Genomic DNA, 21,486 nt, shown 5'->3' with positions numbered 1-21,486 from the left:
AAGGCGCATAATTCTTTTCATCGCTAGATTTGCGCTCAGGGTATTGGCAAGTACCCACGGCAGACGCCGATCGGCCGAATACAGCTTTTGTCACACCCGACGGCTTATACAAATTAACGTAATGCCTTTTGGACTTTCTAATGCGCCCGCAACGTTTGAGCGCATGATGGACACGGTTCTGCGCGACTTGAAGTAGTACACGTGTTTGTGCTATCTTGACGACGTTGTTGTTTTCGCTCCCGACTCCCCCACGCACCGTCAATGGCTCCGGTCTGTTTTAACGTGTTTAAAAAACGCAAGGCTACAACTAAACCTCAAGAAATGGCGATTTGCTGCTCGGCAGCTAACAATTGTAGATTACGTCGTCTCCAAGGATGGGATTCTCACCGATCCAGTCAAACTTCGGGCCGTTGCCGAATTCCCTAACTACATTCGTCAAAGACCTGTGCAGTTTTGTGGGTCTGTGTTCCTACTTTAGACGCTTCATCCGAAACTTCGCCACCATCATCATATCGCCCCTGACGAAGCTCCTTGGAAGCAGCGGGCCCCTCATTTCGTGGTCGTCAGAGTGCGACGAGGCGTTCGCAAACCTGCGCCGTTTGTTGATATAGCTTAAGAGGAAGCTTTAGCTCAGGCCCAACTCCAACGCGGCCTATTCAAATGCACGAAAAACGCATAAACGCTTTTCTGAGATAACCCCTGGACCGATTTTAATAAAATTTGTTGAATCTGAAAAATTAAGATAAATTCTTGTGTCTGTTGGTGGCAGAATTTCGATTTAGGACCTGAATGTTACAAGAATATTCAAAAATTCGAAAGAAATAGAAGCCCGAAGTTTACAAATAATAGCTCTGCATCAAAAGCAGATAATAAAGTTTTTCATCCATCCATCCATCCATCAAAAGCAGATATCGCGGTTCTGTAAACGGCATCGATTAGATTATTCAAAGCGGACAAATTCAATATGTCAACTTATATATTATGTGAATTTGTTACGTTGTGTACAAGGGTTCTGCCATAGCTGTATTTCAATATTACTAAGCTTTTTTGAGATTCATGCGTAACATATGAATTTTGTCAGCTTTAAATGTACTATTGATGCGATTCACATAATTGTGATATCATTTTTCATTGCCGAGTTACCAGAGTTGCAAACTTGATAATTTCGATTTCTGAAAATTTGGAAATTTTGCCAATATCTTTTATAAAAAAATGACGACCTAAATAAAAAATTCGAAACCAAGTCACTAGATTTTAAGTTTTTCTTTTAAATGCAACAAACCTTGTCAAATTTGGTGCAGTGGTTGAGGATAAAAACAAATTCTCCTTTTACATGTATTTAATAGGAGCACCCCAGATAAAGCTTCCTCTTAAGTAGCCCATGTCGTGGAAAATTCGACGTCGGCGTCCCGCGTCATTTCGTCAAAAGGGTTTTCGAACCACGCATACCCAAGCCATCCACGTGACGCAAGGAATTGACTTAACTAGCTGAATTTCTCAAGCTGAAATGCATGGGAAAATCGTGAACCGACTTACACACATCCTAAGGACATGATAGCTCTCCGATTGTAATTTTGTGATTTGAATATGCGAGAAAACAACTTTGTTGTGCGATAGCTCAAACAAACCCCTTTTCCAGCCTTTCTACAATGCATAGACTAGCGACGGCGTCCGCCGTTTGCGCACGCCGGCGCCACGGAGCGCGGAGGCCATGGAGTGGCGCGTCCGGTTCCTTACAACACATCAAGATGGCGCTCGCCTCGATGACATCGCGGGAGAGATGCCGGGAGTAATGAAACATAGGGCATTGTGGGGGTACAACAGGGATAAAGTACTGAGAGGCATTTGGAAAGGAATAATTGTGCCTGGGCTTACTTTCGGGAATGCAGTCCTGTGCTTAAGGGCAGAAGTTCAGTGGAGACTAGAAGTAAATCAGAGCTGTTGGAAGATTAGCACTAGGTGCCCACGGCAAAACCGCAAACGAGGCAGTACAAGGGGATATGGGCTGGGCATCGTTCGAAGCACGGGAAGCTCAGAGTAAAATCTTATACGAAAAACGTCTGAGGAAATTGGACGATAACAGGTGGGCAGCTAAGGTATTTAAATACCTATAGAGAAAGAGCATTGACTCATAATGGCGAAAAAGAACTAGGAAGCTAACCAGTAAGTATGCCAGACAAGAGGACGGAGAAAGAGGAAGCATTAAACGACAGGTTAAAACCTCGGAAGATAAAAATTTGATAAATTCAATGGAAAAGAAGCATAGTGTGGAACTATATATCGATACTGGAAACAGCAGATCAGGAAGGAAGCGTTTTATGATAACTCAAGAGGCAGTACTCTACTCTTTGAAGCTAGGTCAAGATGTCTTGGAACACGCAGCTATGAAAAGAAATTTTACGAAGACACATTTACGATGTGTGGTAAACCTGTAGAAACAATAGAACACCTCATACTAAAACGTGATGGTATCCATCCCGATGTCGATGCGGGCACAGTCACGCTTCCCGAGGCTCTAGGGTTTAGAGATAACATTAGTCATGTAAATAAATATGCAGTGGGAATTAGCAAAAAGCGATAGGAAGATTGGTGGTTCAAATGCAGAGAGGTGACATAAGGTTAAAACTGTAGGAAGAAGTATTTAAAGAAAATGGGAAATTTTAATGACTTTAAACAAAAATAAAAAGCTGAGCATGGTGGCAACTGCCATCACCTCGTTTCAAAGGGTACCTTCCATCCATCCATCCATCGCGGCCCATGCAAGAGGCCGCGTTTCTACCAGAGAGCCCGCGTACGTGTATAGCTTTCGCCGGGAGAGTTTCCGGATAAACAATGCGGTTAGATACGGTCAGTTGCCGGAAAGATTCAGAAGCAGTCAGGGATATTCGAATACTATTGGCCGCGAGATCGACCTATAGGTGGCAGCACCGTCGCCCCGTTAGTGTGGATGCGTCGCCCGTGCGGTGTGTGGAAGCAGGTCGTGGTGGAAGTGTAGGGAGCTACTGTTTTCATTTCGCGATTCTGTGCTGCGTGCCCGCAGAAAACGCTTCATTTACCATCGTGAGATTTTGTTTGGTTCGGCAATACAGCACATATTGCTCAGAGCCAGGGATAAGCTTTCACTACTATCCCGTTGACGCGGCACGTCGCCGAGAATGGCTCGTCAGGCTGCGGAACGGCAAGGCCCCTTCCGAGTATACGATGGTGTGCAGTAAGCACTTCGACGATGGTGCGTTCAAGCGTTCGTTGACGAAAAAGGATGGCGAGTACTCCAATATGATATCACGTTTGGGAGTCCAAATCGGCAATCTGGGCATTAATGTTTGCTGCATGCGTAGTTGCTGTGTGGTTGCTGTGCGTGTGATCATTGCAGTCCGCGAAAGTTCGTGTCGGCGTGGCCTGGGATGCCAGTAATATAATGAGTTGCCTGTGCTTTTATATACTTCCGCAAGTAAATTAACCGCGTGTCCACGCATGCAATTTATTCTATAAACTTCATGCGCCGCCTGCACAGTGAATTCAAGGTTCGCGCTCAGCTGCGAGTCCGTTTAAACGACCGTCACCGAGCGTAGTTGTCACGTTTTTCGTTGTCTTTCCTCAGCCACGGGAACTGTTCTCCGTGTTCAGAAGTGTAAATACGAGCACCGAAACACGGCAAGTGTGTACGCATGATCTCGTACAGATTAAACAGTGTCGTTTCGCGAGCCAACAGCGGATGGTCCATTAAGCGATGAACGAACATGCGCGAGCGAATTTATTGCTACTGCTCATATTGATATATTTTTTCCTGTCTTTTATAGGGGGGCGGAAAAAAATTTAAGCCCGATGCACTGCATTCAAGCACCACTGCAAATTCTAGTGCCTGCATGCGAAAGTAATTGAAGGGATCTAATGATTATGATACAACATAAATTATACGTTGCATGCTTTATTTGAGCTTCGTGTAACGGTTGCAACTGGTTATAAAGCGACTCGAAAATATTTTACAATGGTAGTAACACTCTGAAACTAACTCGTGATTTTGTAGGTCTGGCTAAAAACAAAAATTGATAAAGCAACATAAGTTCTCTAAATTTATCGCATAACGTAAACACATCGCAAATCAGCGAGTCAGCTTAGTGTGATGTAATGTAAACAATAAGGCTAAACCCCATTGGCGCGATTTTGTGCGCGACAGCGACGAGCGACGGGTTCGCGCGACGGATCGGGCCGTCGCTTGAACAGATCGCTCGGTCTCGTCGCGCGATCGCTCGGTTTTGCAAATCTAGAATTCGTCGCTCGTCGCCCGGAAGTGCTATGAGCGACTAGCCAGTAGCGCAAAGCCGGAACAGGATGTACATAACTCCAGTACTTCCGATTGTCGCACGGAACGAGCAAACGATTGAATTTTTATAGGTGCAAGGATAAGAACCTAGTGCAAGACTTTCAGAAATATTTTATGCTGCTTTTTACAGTAAAATACGTCAACTTAAGTTAATAAAGCACGCGTCACGCTAGTTTCGGCGCCTATATTGCTTCCCTCATACCGGCAACACTGGGGAGACGTCGCTTGAACTCGTCGCTCGCATGGGGTGCAACTTGTAGGCGACGAGCGAACGCGACAGCCATCTCCATCGCGTCGCTTATCGCTGTCGCGTGCAAGATCGCTTGCATGGGGTTTATACTATACGCGCCGCGACCAACTACATCCGAACAACTTGAGGCAATACTTTACCCTGCAGGGCATGTGCAGTTCAATTCTGCTATTTTTGTCTCGTCGGTCAAACTCAGGTCGACTCGGTGTGGGTCTTTACTAAGCGCGGACGATTGCAGCACGAATGCGATAACGTGCACAGGACCGTCAGAGCAGCAGGCGGAAGCGACGGCACTATACACTCAATGATGTGGGCCGCCGCAACGACTTGGTCGCCTTCGACGAGACACCTGACACCGTCCCTAACATGGTTGAGAATTGTGCTTAGAGGCAAGGGTGCTGTAAAACGGAAAAAGAACGCATGTTAACCTCACAACACGTTGACAGGAGACGAGCGCACATGGTGTGGTCGCGTTAAGCAAATTCTTTTCGCATCAGTACACTAAAAACGTACAGCGATTTACTTTACGAATTTCCGTAACAAAAATGAAAGAATAACAGGTTGAGAGGTTACTAACCATCGCACAAACCGTCCTCGACAACATCCATCGTGATTTCGCGAACTACGATCGCTGCACACTGCGGCTGGAGCCGCGACGGGCCGCCGGCATCCACACTTGGGAGCTTCGTCACCTCGCCGCTAGGAGCCGACTCTGTTCGATCTCGAGGCCAATAGCGTTCCACTCTTAAAAGCGAAGCTTAAGCGTCCTCAAAATTTGTGCGTCACTACGACCCGACGGCCCCTACAGAGGTGCACACAGATGCTAGCGGTGTTGGCCTCGGAGCAGTACTTGGGCAGCGCAAACACGGGTTTTCTGAATACGTTGTGGCTTATGCAAGTTGCCTGCTTGCGAAAGCCGAAAGAAACTACACCGAGACGGAAAAAGAATGTTTGGCGATCATCTAGGCTATTACTACGTTAAGGCCATATCTATATATGGCCGCCCATTAGACGTTATCACGGGCCACCACGCACTTTGTTGGTTGTCTTCACTGAAGGACCTCTCAAGCCGCCTTTGCCCTTTGGGCACTTCGCCTGCAGGACTACGATATTCGCGTGATGTACCATAGCGGCCGCCAGCACTCATACGCCGACGCCCTCTCCCTTGCCCGACAATTCCCGCTGATCCGTATCCCAGCTTGCCGTTTCTTTCATAAACCTTTGCACCGTCGCTTCCGAACAGCACAAGGACTACTGGATCGCCTCGTTGATAGACTTGCTCTCTGATCCGCCGGCACAACCACTCGCGCGTTGTATCGTCACACCCACCATTTCGACACTCCCGACGATCTACTCCACAGACGCAATTACAGGTCTGGGGACGTCGACCGATAGCTTGAACTGGTGGACTTGGCGGAGTACGTCAAGCAGGCCCAGGGCCTTACTTGAGCCCGATCCCTCAGCTACCTCCCCCTTTCCCCTTCCCGCTTTCAATAAAATTTACCGCCACCACCACCGTCGATGGCCGACAGTGGTTCCTCGCCGTCTGCGTCCTGAAATATGGGCGTCATTCCACTCTGATCCAGTGTGCACACTCAAAAGTATTCAAAACTTGTCAGCACATTCAACAGTGGTACTACTGGTGTGGGATGTACGGCTACGTTCAGAAGTTCGTTCACTCGTGCCCCAATTGTCAGCGCCGGAAATCTTCACTGCGCCTCTCGACAGCCGGTCAGCAACCATTACTTTGCCCTAGCCGGCCGTTCGGGCGCATCGGCATCGAGTTGTATGGGCCATTTTCCCCGACATATGCTGGTAAGCGCTGGACCATCGTGGCTGTTGACCACCTCTCCCAGCAGCTACAGCGCACGATGTTGCACGGCCCACCACAGAAGTTGCTCAGGGATCGCTGACGTGTCTTGTCTGAAGTTGTCGAAGCCATCCTCGAAGAGTGCTATGTTGTGCACCTCACTACTACTGCTTACCATCCACAGGCCAGTGGTCTCACAGAACGTTTTAACCGTATGTTTGGCATCATGCTCAATGTACGTAGGCTCCGACCACTCAAATTGAGATGCCATTCTGCCCCCCTTCGCAACCTAAACCTACAATACTGCCACTCACAGCACCCTTGGCTTTTCACCCTTTTTCTTACTGTACGACTGGCACCCGTCGCAAGCAATCAACACAATCCTTCCATACAAACCGGACGCATCTGAGTGTGCGCCTATTTCTGCCACTGCCAGACATGCCGAAGAGTGTCGCGATCTTACACGGGCACGCGCAAGATTATGACACTCTTCGGCATGTCTGGCTCCAGAAGAACATTCGCGGTGACACCACTTCAACGCCCATGTTCCTCCCCAGAGCACTTGTGTAGTTCTCGGTCCCTTCCAGTGCACCTGGGCTCTCGTCGAAACTACTGCCCCTACCGCACCGTCAAATGCACATACCTAGTCAACTACGTGATTGAGCCCGTTGAACCATCTTCGGACATGTGCCGTCGTGGATGAGCCATTGTCAACGTTGACCACCTCAAGACCTACTATGACCCACTCATATTGGCAAGCTGTTAGGTCGCCGAGTGGCTCGCTTTTTGTTCCTGTAATTGTAGAGAAGGATTGGAACGATATAGTGGGTCGTCCTTTTCAGTGCTTTTGCTCGTGAATGTCGTTCATGCCGAGTCCGTGCCCTGCGCCAATGGTGGTTCCTAAACACCAGTGACTAATAAACCCCTTCACAAAATAAATGTACTGAGAGAGAGATACAAAGAGAGCTTCAGATGGATTACGGTTTGCCAACCCCTCTTCACCCCCCCCCCCCCCCCACTTGAGAAATAGTTGATACGCCACCACCCTCATTGTGGTGCTATCACCGAAGCATCTACCGTTGGTTGGCAGAATGGCAACCCTGAACTCTCGTTATACTTTGGCTAGCTTGTCTTCTACAGCCTTCCTCTGCTTCTGCTCATTCTCGAGTTCACTTTCTAGCTCCTTGACCCACTTTACCTGTAGCTTGTTTCTCCTGCTTTACAGTCAAGTTCAAACAAACTTCATTGCGAAACTTTGCAAAGATACTAGAAGGGGACAAAGAAACAGACACAGAGACATCGATCTGCCCATTTGCACAATGTTTCACAATGAATCAATTCAAACTAGGCTGGCTGTTTTGTGAATGTTTTGTCCATCTATACATGGCTAGCCACGTATCCTACAGACATTAAATTATGGGACTTTACTTGAAAAAACCACTTTGATTATGAGGCACGCCGTAGCGGAGGAATTCAGACATTTAGACCATCTGGGGTTCTTTACTGTGCACCTTAATCTAAGTACATGGGTGTTTTCGCATTTTGCCCCCATCGAAATGTGGCCACCGTGGCCGGGATTCGATCCCGCGACCTCGTGCTCAGCAGCCCAACACCATTGCTACTGAGCAACCAAGGCTGGTTTCCTACAGACATGCTCGTCCTGTGCCTCACTTACCGACTCAAATCGCTTTTCACCCAAAGGGTCAGAGACCCTCGCACTGCACACAACTCACGCTAGGGCTCCTACTTCATAACACCATCACGAAAAATAATATCTGTTCTTTATTTATCCCTAAGGGAGAAAATAAATCTTAAATGCATGGAAGAAAACAAAGACTAGATTATTTGTTGACCCTATTTGCTTCAAAAACTAAATATATGAAGAAAAAAAAGGCAAGGACTTATCGCTTTGGCATGCTGCTCTTGCTGTTTTGAGAATTCGCTCTGCTGAGACTGCACGACCGCTTCCTTCGGCTTCACTCGAAGAAGTGCAAGAGAAACAAGACGCCTAGAGTGCCTCTGCGCACCATACCAGTAATCCTCACGGCACCACTCCATTGACAGACCATTTACTGTCTGCTACCAGATGGTGCAATCACAAGTTTGTACTGTACATTGGACTGATACCTAGCATTCACTGTATTTGTGTATTGTTGTTTTCTCTCTCCCCTCTCTTCTTGTACACAGTTGAGGAGTGGCAGGCTAAAGATAAGACTTCCCGGCCAACCTATCCACCCTTCCTTACCATTAGCTCTCTACATTTGTTTGTGCCAGTGGTACTACTTAAACATGACATATAAAGAAATCTGGCCAATGTCTATTGCAAAATATATACAAGTCACAGCCATTGTAAAATTCTGAAGGAAAGAAAACTGCAGGCCCCCTGCTGTGAGGGCAGAATATCACGCTCGCATATTAGGGAGCTTTAGAATAGGGGCCCCAATATTTTGGGGCCCCAAAGAGCTTTGCGGGTGTTAGCGTTGTGGCACGCAGGAATGAAGAGTTTTAGAATAGGGCTTTGCGTTTGCGGATAGCGTCTTGCGCTGACAGTGCCACTACGGCGTCTAAGAAAAACGATTAAAAATAATTAAATAAAATATTACATTTTATGATATGAATAGTAAATTTGACTTGCGTGTATTCGCGTTTAATTACAATTTACAGGTTATTCTTCAAGCAGCAAACAATTAGTTGTGCTTAGTTTTGAGCAACAAAACCAACTTTACGTGCCTTCAACAGCCAAGCTTAGCCGTGTTAGGCCTACGAGCCATAAAATCCACACTCGAATTCGGAATCAGCGGCGTCTAATGAATCAATCTTCATAACATACGCTAGTTGAGAGAAAGTGATAACTGCAGTCACTTCTCCTAGCTCGCGAACTTCACGCATTACCGCGAATCGAACCCAGTTTGGTGCTAGGTTAGAGCCGTCGCTTCGATGGGTGCCGCCATGTTTGTTGACGCAAAGCTTTTGGGAACGTTATTTGAGCTCCCGCTAAATCGGTGAAATAGCGTACCCAACGCAAAACCCAAACGCAGTTTGCGTCTCGCGCATGCGCAGTGGCTTCGACGCTATTTCTTTGGCGCCCCAAAACGTTTGGGGCCCCTATTTTAAAACTCTCTATTTACGAAAGTAATATGTATTAATTATGCAGGTTTATTTACAATGTTAAAAGGCTGTTGAAGAGCACATTTATTCCCTCTCAATGTTTTCTTTTCTTTTTTTTCAGAACTGGGGACATGGCATTGTGCTTGAAATTCCTAGAAAACCACATTGGGTGTATGCATGGCAGTAAGTGGCACACGAAGAAGAGCCCAAGTGCATTGCGCTATATATGCATTTATTCACATCTTCGAGCAGGTTTCTTTTAACTCGAATCGCGAACACAACAAACGACCTCCTCACACGACTTCAAGCAACAAAGCTGCTTCATCAGCGGCGCATATAAACAGGGGTTCGGTAAAAACAGTCCATGACTCCTGCACCTTGCCCAGTCTGTCGAGACGTCACTGCGAATTTTATGTACAAATCATTAAATACAAGTTCAAGGCAGGGGGTGGGGGAGGTACGAAACAGGCGCAGCGAGGACACAGGGGTTGGATCGCTGGGCACGCTCACGACGGCACGATGAGCAGACGAAACGTTCAGCACACACTTGTCACTCTGTTGTCTACTCGCTGCGAGCTCCCGTGACGCAGTTCCACGGATGATGACAAAAAAGGAAGGCGAGCAACCCGACAGAAGTCCCGTCCTTTCTTCCTACAAGTGCACACACACGCAAACATACAAATGCACCAAAAAGAAACCAGGCATGCAGTGCTGACTTAGTGGCAGTGTTGGCAGAGATCGTGGCATCCAGCCAGAAGACTCGCAACACTGGGCTCTGCAGGTGCTAGCTGCACTCGCAGCATGTTGCAGAATGAGTACGGTGTTGACAGACATGCAAGCATGGGATGCACGCAATTCTGCACACAGGTGTGTATGCCCAAGGTAGGGAGTGGGTGCGGTGCTAAAAGAGCTAGCAGAACGACCTCAAAGTGAACGGAATGTCGTACATGTGGGGTGATGGAACAGAGTCCTCTGCACAGAGACAGAACACCAAGCCTACTCTGACCTTGCCTCGCTCCAGTCAAAGTGCTTGAATCGACTGCTTAGCCCTAACTTCTTCCGAGTATAGCTGGTTATGACCTTTTGAAAGACATTCTCAGGTTATGTGATTAAACAAGTGTAATGGTTTTACAGCTGATTTTGGCATAGATGTCAGCCATTTTCTTTCCTCAAATAGTAACTTTCAAGTCGTATGGCCGGTACTCTCTGCACATAGGAGGTGCATATATCTGGAACGGCAGCCTGCAGCACGTGTTGAGGTGGCAAATGCCAGAGTAGCTTTAACTTCCCTGCTTGGAGTTCAGTCTTGCAGCAAAACAACTTTGGCTTAACTAGGCTTTGAAGCAACAACAGAGAGTCACAACAACATAAACAGCACACCAAATGCACTTGGCTCAACGGCAGATGCACCACGATATCACGTGGAGTCCTAGAGAAGAAGAAAAAAATGCATTGTGTGCCTGCAGCAACACAAGGACACAGTTGTGCCTAGTCCACAGCACGGCACTGTAAAGGAACTTGCACTAACCTAGCATGGCCTCCAGCGGGGAACACAAAAAAGTCTAGCCACCTATGTACAATACAAGAATGAACAAAACTGAAGTGCTTAACATGAACAATTCTTTAACCTCCGCAATCGCTGAGCCACGTTACTTTGATACTGGGCAAAATATATATATATATAATGCAAGGAGCCGGTCACGTAGCTCGCTCTTTTTTTTTTCTATCGGCCTGAAAGGCCGCTGACCAGAAGGAAGGAAACAGGTATGACCAGCATGAAGGTGCTGTGCCCAGAATCTAGCTCTAGAGGAGAAGCTGATTTGCATAGGTTGAGGGCTGCTCACTCTTTAGTAATCGTCACTTCAGGCATGCTCCTCCCTCCCAGTTTCGTTTCTGGCATTTGTGCATGTGCCCAATCTCAAAGTTATGCAAGGCCAAAAAAAAAAAAAAAAAACGGTGTGACAATCCAAATGGCTCAGCTACAGGCATCTTTTGTACCTGCCTTTTGACTATATGCGGCAGATTACGCTTTGTCTACAGATCATGTCACTTAAGGCAGTGCTGAATTGCTGGTCATTCCTTCCTCTTATGCTGACCTTGGGGAAAAGCAATGGAGGCCCTGTCCCCGAGGCAAGCTCATGCGTTGAGCCCGTTTCCAGGCCTCTTCCTATCTTTTTCACAAGGTTGAAATCGGAATGCAGGCTACAAACACTTGGCCATGACCATGAAGAATAAGAAAAAGTCTCCTGAAGGTGGGGGGGGCACAGCATAAAGAAGAAAGGCATCACAAAAATAAAAATAGATTTAAAACAAAAATTCAGAAATGCATGTATAGAGTACGCAGTAGAGTTCAGCCTCCAGCAAACCAAACCGTCTGCATGCACAGTAGGAAAGGCCTACCCAACTCTGCCACCATGGCGCAGCAACTTTGAAAACAGTGCTCGCTGCACGACAACACTTTGCGCACAGCGAAGATTCACACATGGTTGAACGAGAAGCGGCGGCCAGCAAGGCACGGCAGCACCGCCACACCCGAATCCGACCCTCCCTCGGCACAGCCGTCTAGCTCCAGCACCACAAGCAGGCACGCTGAGGGCGTCGCATAACCGAACGCTGGCTCCACACATGAGAGGTGAACTCGCTGCAGACTGAGTGACCCACCAGACATCGATGGCAGATGATGCGTGCAAACCCTGCCGAGGCACTTTGCTCCATCTTGCGCTAAGGCAGCCTTGCTAAAAAATCCTTCTAAACCTTAAGGCAGGGCGGGAGATTCGAGACTGCTTGCCCGTGCCGGAGGGAAAATTAAAAAGCAGAGTTCACTAAAGCCCACAAGCACATAACATTGCAAGTGCAACCTAAACCAATTACGCGACTGAATTTGCGACTAAACTCCAGCAAACATGTCAGTTAGCTGCCAAGGGACACTACGAAATTCCAAATGCTTCCTGTTGTGCCAGTGTGGAAGTGAGTCTTGGTTCTGGAGAAATAAGCATACTTTTGCGGCTTCTAAGGGCACCTCACTCTTTTGCGACACCTTTATTTGGGCTTAATGCAAGTTGACAAAAAAGAATGGCACACCCGAATTTCCCGCCACACCACGGCAAGGCTGACGGCAACAGCACCGCCGAGTTTTCCCAGCAGCTTGTCGCAAGCACAGTCTTCAAGCAGGTGCTTCACCAATGCAACAGCCAGCACTGCAACAATTCCTATAGCAAACTCCATGGGTAACAATGACCTCCACGACAGAAACCTGCTTTGGGTGGGCAATCAGCTGGGCCTTCGCTGCATTCACAGAGGACACAATTGCCGGGTGCGACTGCAGCGACTAGAGTCACTGGCGAGGTTTCTTTTCTTGCACATTTTGCGAACATCCAACAGTGCAGATGCAGACCCAAGGCAACACAGGCAGCACAGCAGTGGCATTTTGTAACTTTGTCTCCACATTCCCTTAGCAACACTCGTGTGTTGGCTTGGGTCTTCAAGGCGGCACACTCTAGGCAGCTGGCTGAAGGCGTGCCGCCATGAATGCTTGGAACGTCCTGCCACGCTCTTGGAAGAAAGAACTGAAGCTGCCGCCTTGCGGTAGGCAATCACAACAGCGTCTGCCAGCCAGGTGCATTCGTGGTCGACATCTTGCCAGTGGCAGCTTTAGCACCGTCCCTTGCAACCTCAGCTGGGCTGGCTGCTGTTCCCAGCGCAGACAAGGATGACAGTATTTGTGACAGGTGTCACAAGTAGAGTGGTGGACGTTGCCTCTTCCACGCGGAGCGCTGCTGCTTCCTCCTCCTCTTCCTCCTGCAGTGGCAGTAAAATACAGTTGTAACCCATAGCAACGGAATTCTCGCGACAATGAAATGTTTTCGTACCCCTGGCGAATGCCCATAGGATGCAATGCATTTCGTATCTCTCGACAACGAAATGTGCCTGTACTACAATCCCACATCAACGAAATTTGACAGAACGTAGCCTCGCATACTGCCTACTCGTGCAAGGCTAGCAGGCTCCAAAATGCGCTCCAAAATTGTGTAAAATACTAGTACCATAATACTTTTCTGTTCACAAAAAACAACTAAGCGCCAAAAGCAATTGCGTGTGCTGGAAACACGTCATGCCCACCATCTTGTTTGCCGATTGCCCGTTTGAAGTGGCGTGCATGTTGTCACTGACATGTGACAATGGTTTTTGCACACCTAGTGCAGTGCGTAATGTGCACCTCGGTGAGGAAAATGCAGCAAGAACAAGGAAATCCACATCCCACCGACGTGAAATTGTTGATGCCGCTTGAAGTGGCAGTCGCAGCATGGAGTGCCACGCATCGGGCCATGACCGAGTGATCGTCCGGGAATATGCATCTCTTGCTTCAAGAACGCTGCTTTTCTTGTCATCCGACCGGCATCGCGTGCAGATTCGGCACCGGACGTAGATTTACATGAAGGGGTCGTAATCTCTATCGATGGCCGTCGGGTATACAAGATACGATCACGTTTGCACTCGGCACCGGACGCATTGGTGCCTACGGGCAACAGCGTGCAGTGGAGAACTACTGCTGCATGCGCAGAGCACTGGTGCTCGGCATCTGGTGCCGATTTGAGCAAAATGTCCCAAAAGTGATCTTATCTCCAAAAGCGATTGACCGAGGATACTGCTCCACGACAGTGCTGCCACTGCTGATCAACGCATGCGGCACGCTTTGTGATGTCGGCTACGCGGTTCTATATCCCCCAGCAAGCTTGCCAAAGTGAGCTAACAGAATTCTGACAGTAAACAGGGTGTCTACCAAGTTTACATTTCCGAATTCCCCAAGTTTATCAGGTTTTCCCCAAGTCCCTTCGCAGAATTTCCTGAGTGACAGAGAAATTAGTTTTGTATCAAAATGGGCTGACACCATCTCGCTCGATGCTGTCACTCTCTAGTAAGCATGTTAAAAAATTAAAAAACTACTTAAGGGGGGAGGCTACCCTGGAGACCGAACTTTCTTATTTTTTAAGATATCCAGATGAAACTTTCAGGGTATGTTCACACCACCGAACTATGAGGAACTGCAAAGTTTCATGAAGATATGTTTATTAGTTCCAGAGTTATTGAGGTTTAACTAGGTGATTCATGTATATGCCTGAGGAAAAGCCTGGAGAAATGCCAGGACATCGTAGGAAGCTGAAATTCACTGTGATGATCCCTTGATAGATATCCCAGGGGGCTAAAGAGCCCTTTTCTTTAATTTCCCCTCCAAAAAATTTTAAGACAACTTTGAATTTGATGTAGCCAGTAATGACCACATTCATCAAAAATTAATTGCTTATTATAAATTAACTGCACCAAGTTTCAAAAAAAGCAGCCTGTTACCCCCTGGCAAAGTCACTCAGGAACAGAATAAAAAAAACGGCATACAAATCTGACAAGCGGTTCTTGAGATATCGCTTTCCCCAGCACCACTACTGGCGAAAAAATAGATTCCGAGAAAACAGGCCTTAAAGTTGAACACACGTGTGTTCTTATTAGAAAGCTCCTGCGGAGCTTCTAATTAGCTCTTGCGGCTCCAGGCACACTCAGTTAGTCGGATTTTCGACTGGCGACAGTCGAAAGCACAGTTTCGCCGCTGAAAAGCGTCTACGCAGTCGGCACTCTCTGCGGAAGATAGGAAGTTCGATGCTCGTACAAGACGCATATCGCGCTCCCGTGCACCGAACATCTGCACTGTCTTGGGCTTTGCCGGCATCGCGTGCAGCGAAGAAGTAGCGAAAGAAAAGAAAGCTGAGCAAATAATCTAAAAGATAGCGCTAGGCGATAAACAGCTCGAAAGCAGGCGAGCAAGGGACGCGAGCGCGCCATCACAGGGAGGAGCCGCCGCCGCCCGCGCAGCAGCCAATGGCAGGCGCGCTTTAGCCCGCGGGATTTGAGCAGCCGCCGCCGCCCGCGCAGCAGCCAATGGTAGGCGCGCTTTACCCCGCGGGATTTGAACGCGCTGCTCCGGCCAATCAGCGCTCCGCATCACATCGCGGGAAAACGCCAATAGTGCCTCAACCGCGCCGACGATGCCATTTTGCAAGGCGGCAAAACAAAGACAAAGAAACCACGGTCAAAACGACACCAAGATGGCGAGGGCAGGCCGCATGGTCCGGGAATGGCGCGCGCGCGAAGTTTGACTTCATTTCGGCATCTGCGCGTGTTTTGTGGGCCGAGGGGGCCTCAAAAGTAGCGTTTTTTCTGTACTTTACGGTTGAATTAGGTGCTGATAATTACAGAACAGGTAGTTTATGAGACATACAACCCAAAAATAAGGTTTTTCAAAAATCGACTTTTTCGCGATTTTTCGGTTTTCAAGGGCCGCGTCCCTCCTTAATACACTTTGAATAGTAAGGAGTAGTGTTTATCTTATTCAAAAAGGAAACAGAAGGGAGGAGTTCATAAAATGCACAAAAAATAAGATATCTCCCTAAAAAAAATAATGATGTAAAGCTCATTGCAAATCGAGTCAAACACTTTCAAAGAGCTTTTCCTATCAGCCGACAGCAAGCTCATTGGCATGAGGCCCAAACTTTGTCACAAGTGAGACTGCCTCTCAGCAGCTGGAAAGTGAAGACATCACCTGTCCTGGCATACTCCCAGCCTGTGCACAACGCCTCAGTGTAACGTTTCACTGCTTTAAAGCATTTATTTTGGTTTGTATGAGGGACACTTGCATCTCGATGTCAGCCAATACTGTTTTTCAGCTCAAGCTCCTTCAAAGCAGCAGCAGCACACTTCCTTCCCTGTTCATTCCTCAATGTGCCGGTCCTTTATGTTCTCGTCCCCCTTCTGCCGTGCGTTCGCCTGACGGACCATTTTAAGCACCCTCTTGGTCAGATGTACAGTCAACGTCTGATTTTTCAGACTCCCTAGGGACCGCGAAAACGTCAGAAAAAGTTAATGCGTCTTTTATTGCCTTTAAAGGCTCAAGTCGCAACAGGCACGTCCGGAAAATCTCTGAAGGCCTGCCAGTACACTTATTAGGCATATCGGTGCTCAGACTGTGACAGGAGACGTGACAAGTGTCCTTTTCCATGCTTGAGCTTCACCGCAATACTTAGTGTATGATTCAGCGCCTAACGTTGCTGTATAGAGGCAAAGCTGACTTTTGAGAATCGGAATTATGCAACGCGCCGTGCTTTCCGAGTTTCGGAGCCAATAGGGAAGATTACAAAGATGGAGTCGGTGCCATTGCTGACAGCGGCGAATTCTTTCAATGAAAAAACACAGCACCAAATGGCAAGAAGCTTAATAGTGAACGTCGAAGCAACTAGGCCTAGCGTTGCGGTGGTGGTGGCTTAGGCTGCCAGTGGATCTGCGTGCGAGAGTGCCGGTATGAGGCAGCAAGATAATCAAAATGGCGGCGGTGGTGGCTTTGATTAATGCCATTTCAGACCTGCGGTAATGGCAAAAAGTCCAGAAAATTGAATGGCGAAGAGTTTTTGCATCCTAAATTTCGGACGTTGTTATACTCTATAGGGTACGTGGCAGTGCCGTGAAGCCGCCTGAATTTCGGGCATGCGCCAAAAATCGGGGGTCAGGAAAATCGGTCGTTGACTTTATTTACACTGGCAACTCCTCCAACCAACAAAACGGTGTCAAAGACGATTCCTTATGATTCGTCTATGTTACTTGATCAAGCTAGCATTAGCGCGACTTTTGTTCCCTTTCAATAAAATTAGAGCCGATTTTCCCTGATAGGAGCACAAGCTCCCCAAGTTTTCCCTGAGTACTTCCAGACTATTTAAAATCCCTGAGAATTCCTGGTTTTTCCAGTTGGTAGACACCCTGAGTAAAGTTTCTTTCTGCAATGCATTACCTACTTGTGCTGTCTCATTTTACAACAAAATTCTGGCGAAAGCAAATTCTTTTTTTTTTTGCGTTCCCCACTGATTTTGTTATTGTAAGGTTTAATGAATATGTACCAATTGACTGAATGTTTGATTGATGTGGTTTAATGTTCCAAAAATATACAGCCGCAGACCGGCAATTCATACTGAGCAGGGAGCACCTAGAAATCAGAATTAACAGATCTGTTATAACTTCAGCATACCTGCCAAGTTTAGAGAAATCAAATCTGGGAGATATTCTGACCAGGGAGAGCCAGTCAGTTATCCCCACTCCTTTTCGACGACTATTTTTTTTCAAATACAGTGAAACCCCGTTCATACGTTTTTCACCGGACCTGGGGAAAAAAACGTAACAGTTGGGAAAACGCAGCAGTGAGGAAAGCTCCGAAAATGAATGAAAAAAGTGCAGCTTCAACTATAGACAATTTATTTCCACAGAGTGCGCTTAGGACTTGAAAAAGTCTAGAATGGTGGCTTGCCGTTTCTTTTGCTCGCTAGAAATCACCACACGTTTCTCAATAGCCTGGAAGGCCGCATTGCTGTCAGCGTCGCTGTGAGGTGCGACGTACCTGCGGAGGAGGTCCAGAGCCGCGACGGCTTCTCCAAAGCTAGGATTTGGCAACTCCCCGGCATTATGCGGCTCGTGCTCCTCATCATCACCGCGCCACAGCAATGGCAACGTACGAAGGAATACCCACAGAAATTTTGCCCTCTTTGGCATAATCATGCTAACGTGCTAACGATTCTTTAGTATTGCTGCGGAGCGCGCGCATCCAAGCAACCCGGTTGCGCGCGGCGCGGTTTCGCGAGAAATGTAAACAAGAGAGGAGAGCTGGCCTGATAGGCGGAGCAGTGCCATGAGCAGTGCCAACTTCCGGTTTCACTTTAGCTTCACAAAGAGGGTCGTCCCGAGTTTCCTTCCCCCGTGAGTCGACCCGTCCAACAACCATGCGGCGACCGTAGTCACAGTGATGATAGTGAGAGCATTTTTCACGAATAGCCACTTAGTGGCGGCCTTTCGAACTGGCGTGCGGCTTCTTGCAGCCAGTTCCATAGCCAAGCCCGGCCAAAACTCGTCAAAAGCCAAAATGGTGGTTGGAGCGCATTGCCTACTTTAGCTATGGTAGTTCACTATACTTTAGCCGAGGCGGGTTCGGGGTGCTAAGTTGCGACGTATCATGCGGGAACGTTTTCACAGCTACTACATAACAGCAGGGTTCTTTATACATTGGATCCTGTGGAAGCTATGCCGGGACCGACGAAAACGACGTAGCAGCCGGGAAAACGCAGCAGTGAGGAACGTAACAGCAGGGTTCTACTGTACTAACAGTGCATCTGCGTAAAGACAACTTGATTAGACTTTTATTTACAGATTTAGAAATGACCACATGAGCATCAAGGACTCACTTTTGCAAGCATTTCATTGCAGCCGATTTTGCCTTCTTAAATTCTTCAGAATATGTTTTATTGTAACAAATTCCATTTCAGTGACATTTTGCGAGGAGGACGTTTCCCAGCATCTTATCACACATGGGCACGCCGAGATGTGTTCTCTTCGTTTTCACGACGCTAAATTTCGCTCGCTCTCTGCACTGCTTTGTGGTATCGACAAAATACCCAACATCACTTTGGTTGCACACTGCTTTAAATATAGTAGAAGATATTTTTTTGTGCTTGCACTCCTTGCTTAAAGCCATGACTCCCATTAGGCTTACGCAACGCAAAAGTGGCTGATGCCAAGAAGAATGATGGAGAGTCTAGTGCTGCTAGTTGCAGATTGCGCCATTCGTTTGATCACCGAATGAAGCTAGGCCCACTAGGGCACCCAACAACCCCGTCAACACAGACAGCGGCGCTATGATTCTTAAAAAAGTTAACGAAATAATGCATGTAGTGCATTTCCCTAAATCTTTCTTAACAACACCACGCGCAGTGGACTTCCAAATGAACTGTATATAATTTTTTTTGCCAATGTAGCCAGAGAATAACACACAGTACGCAGATAGAAATGGCGCACAACTTCAATTTTCAGGAGATTTTTCTGTCAACCATACGACCGAAAGGAATGGCTAAAATCCAGGAGTCTCCCGGAGGTATTCACAAATTTCTTTCCACAACTAGCGAGATAAGCTTGTCAACACATTGCTACCTGCTCAGTCAATATTTCCACCATTGTCATGTTGCCACAACAGATGAAAGAAGGGCCAATGCACGAACCAAATCACCATCTGATGAAAGTTGAACAAAAATCGGGTGTGCTCTGACAGACGAACAATAGTGCGTTACTTCGCAACAGTCATTGCCTGCCACTTTCTCACTTTACCGGTGCCCACGTCAGCACCGACATTCACAATGGAGTGGACACCATTTGAAGCTGCACGACAATTTTAAGGCCATACCACCTAACAATGATGTTGCTCCGAAACCATGCTGCTATTTAACATATAAAGAACAAAAACAAGAAGCACGGTATCCAGACATGCCAAATGTACATCCCACACAGAGTCTTGGTAACTTAGCAGTTTGGACCTGGTCGGTGACTACTGGACCACCTGGGCTTCGCTACTTTTGATTGCTATCAAATTCCAGGGGGTGCTGGTAACGCAGCTTGTCATGGTGGCTGAATCAGCACAGAGTTATACAGGCAGAGTATGGATTATCAAATGGTGCACTGTAAAAAGATTAACATTTCTGTTGTCCCTATGCGTTATGTCTTTGGGGTGAATGGTACAGTGAAACCTCGTTGAACCATAGTTGGCCGGAGCTCGGAAAAAGTACGTACTAAATGGTAGTCCTGTTTAACCGAATAGCATGAGATCACCCACTTACCTGTCGAAAATGGAACTCAGAGAGAGTGCGATGAAAGGGGAAAAAAACATGCAGTATTTATTCACTTCGCACGACAAAACTGTTATTTTTGTTTGATGCCGCGGCGGCCTAGCACGACGATGACAGCGGCCTCAAACTTACTGAAGCTGCGTGCCAGCTTTTCAGCCAGCCCCCTCTTCTCGGCAAACACTCGCATGGCAGATTCCTCGTTGGCGTTACATATTCTCCGTGCACGTGCGCAGTAGTGCTGCAGAAGTCCCAGGGGCGCCTTTTTCATTGCCGGATGCCGGAGATTAGAATACTTCTCATTTGGAATAGAATTACATTATCGCGCCTCCATTCTTGTCGCAACGATTGCATTCATGAGGCTGACGTAATGTGCAGCTTGTGCCACTGTCGGGCTTGAATCGCCCGTGCTGTCACTTTCCGTGTCGTCCTCATCACTGTCGCTAGTCGACACTTTGGCAACAACAGAGGCAACAATGGCGAAAAGTCGAACCTCGTAGTTCACATGTCTTCGCAGTCACAGCAGCGCTGCCGAGCAACTTCTTAGCATTCCAAATGCCACACACTGTAGCCAGCAGCAGATCCCTGTTGCGTTCCAGCGCAGACTTCTTCGTGTCACGTTCGACAGCACGGACAATGTCTAATTTTTCTTCTATGCTGACCACCCGGCGTCTTTTTTATCCGAGCTTCGAAACGACGCGAGTCCTCGCTTGCACGACACCATAACGCTCTCTGGCACGGCCATAGAGAAAGCACGGCATCGAAATGATGTTGATGTTGATATGGCTTCGCGCAAACGCACAGGGCGCTTGGAGGCCGTTGTTCCGATCTCTGAGGTTTGTTGTTCTGCTGGGCCGCCCGATGGAGACGGCTCGCCGCTGTGTTTGCACGACGAAAAGTTGAAACGCTACGTTTTAACCGATGCGTACGCAATGAGCTGGTACGGTTTATGCGGATACAAAACACATTATGTTCTATGGCCGCTGAGTCGGGGATTTGACTTTACTACTTTTAAAATGAAACTACTGTTTAAGCGGGTACGGTTTAACGAGGTTTTACTGTAGTGCCATGAAGCTCTCCGAATTGTCGGAAACCAAACAGACAACTTCAGCAATGGGTATGCGCAGCTGGGCACGTGCCCAATTCTTGGTCAATCCCCTTAGAATGAATGTGACACTGTGACACAAGGCATTTGAAGTTAAAGTACACTATGTGTCACATTTCTCTGTGTGTACGTGCCTCATTTAGGCTCATCTCTTGACAAGCATCATACATCGCCTTCGTCCACATGATGTCGACA

General features: G+C 47.5%; 1 protein-coding gene across 8 annotated transcripts in view; it reads right to left on the bottom strand.

Annotated features, from left to right (window-relative positions):
• Positions 1–9,703: 9,703 nt before the first annotated feature.
• Positions 9,704–21,486, bottom strand: part of LOC135911738 (sentrin-specific protease 7-like) — a 157,083-nt gene continuing 145,300 nt past the window's right edge. For all 8 annotated transcript variants that reach the window (XM_065444093.2, XM_065444092.2, XM_065444089.2 and 5 more), the window contains one exon: positions 9,704–13,290. In XM_065444093.2, coding sequence (XP_065300165.2) covers positions 13,165–13,290 — 126 coding nt within the window. In that variant the 3' untranslated portion in view covers positions 9,704–13,164. The remainder of the gene's footprint in view (positions 13,291–21,486) is intronic.

This window comes from Dermacentor albipictus, chromosome 5, assembly GCF_038994185.2.
Source record: "Dermacentor albipictus isolate Rhodes 1998 colony chromosome 5, USDA_Dalb.pri_finalv2, whole genome shotgun sequence".
NCBI classification, from domain to species: Eukaryota; Metazoa; Arthropoda; class Arachnida; order Ixodida; family Ixodidae; genus Dermacentor; species Dermacentor albipictus.
Note: the sequence above shows the minus strand (reverse complement) of the source record. Positions and strands in the feature narration are given on the sequence as shown.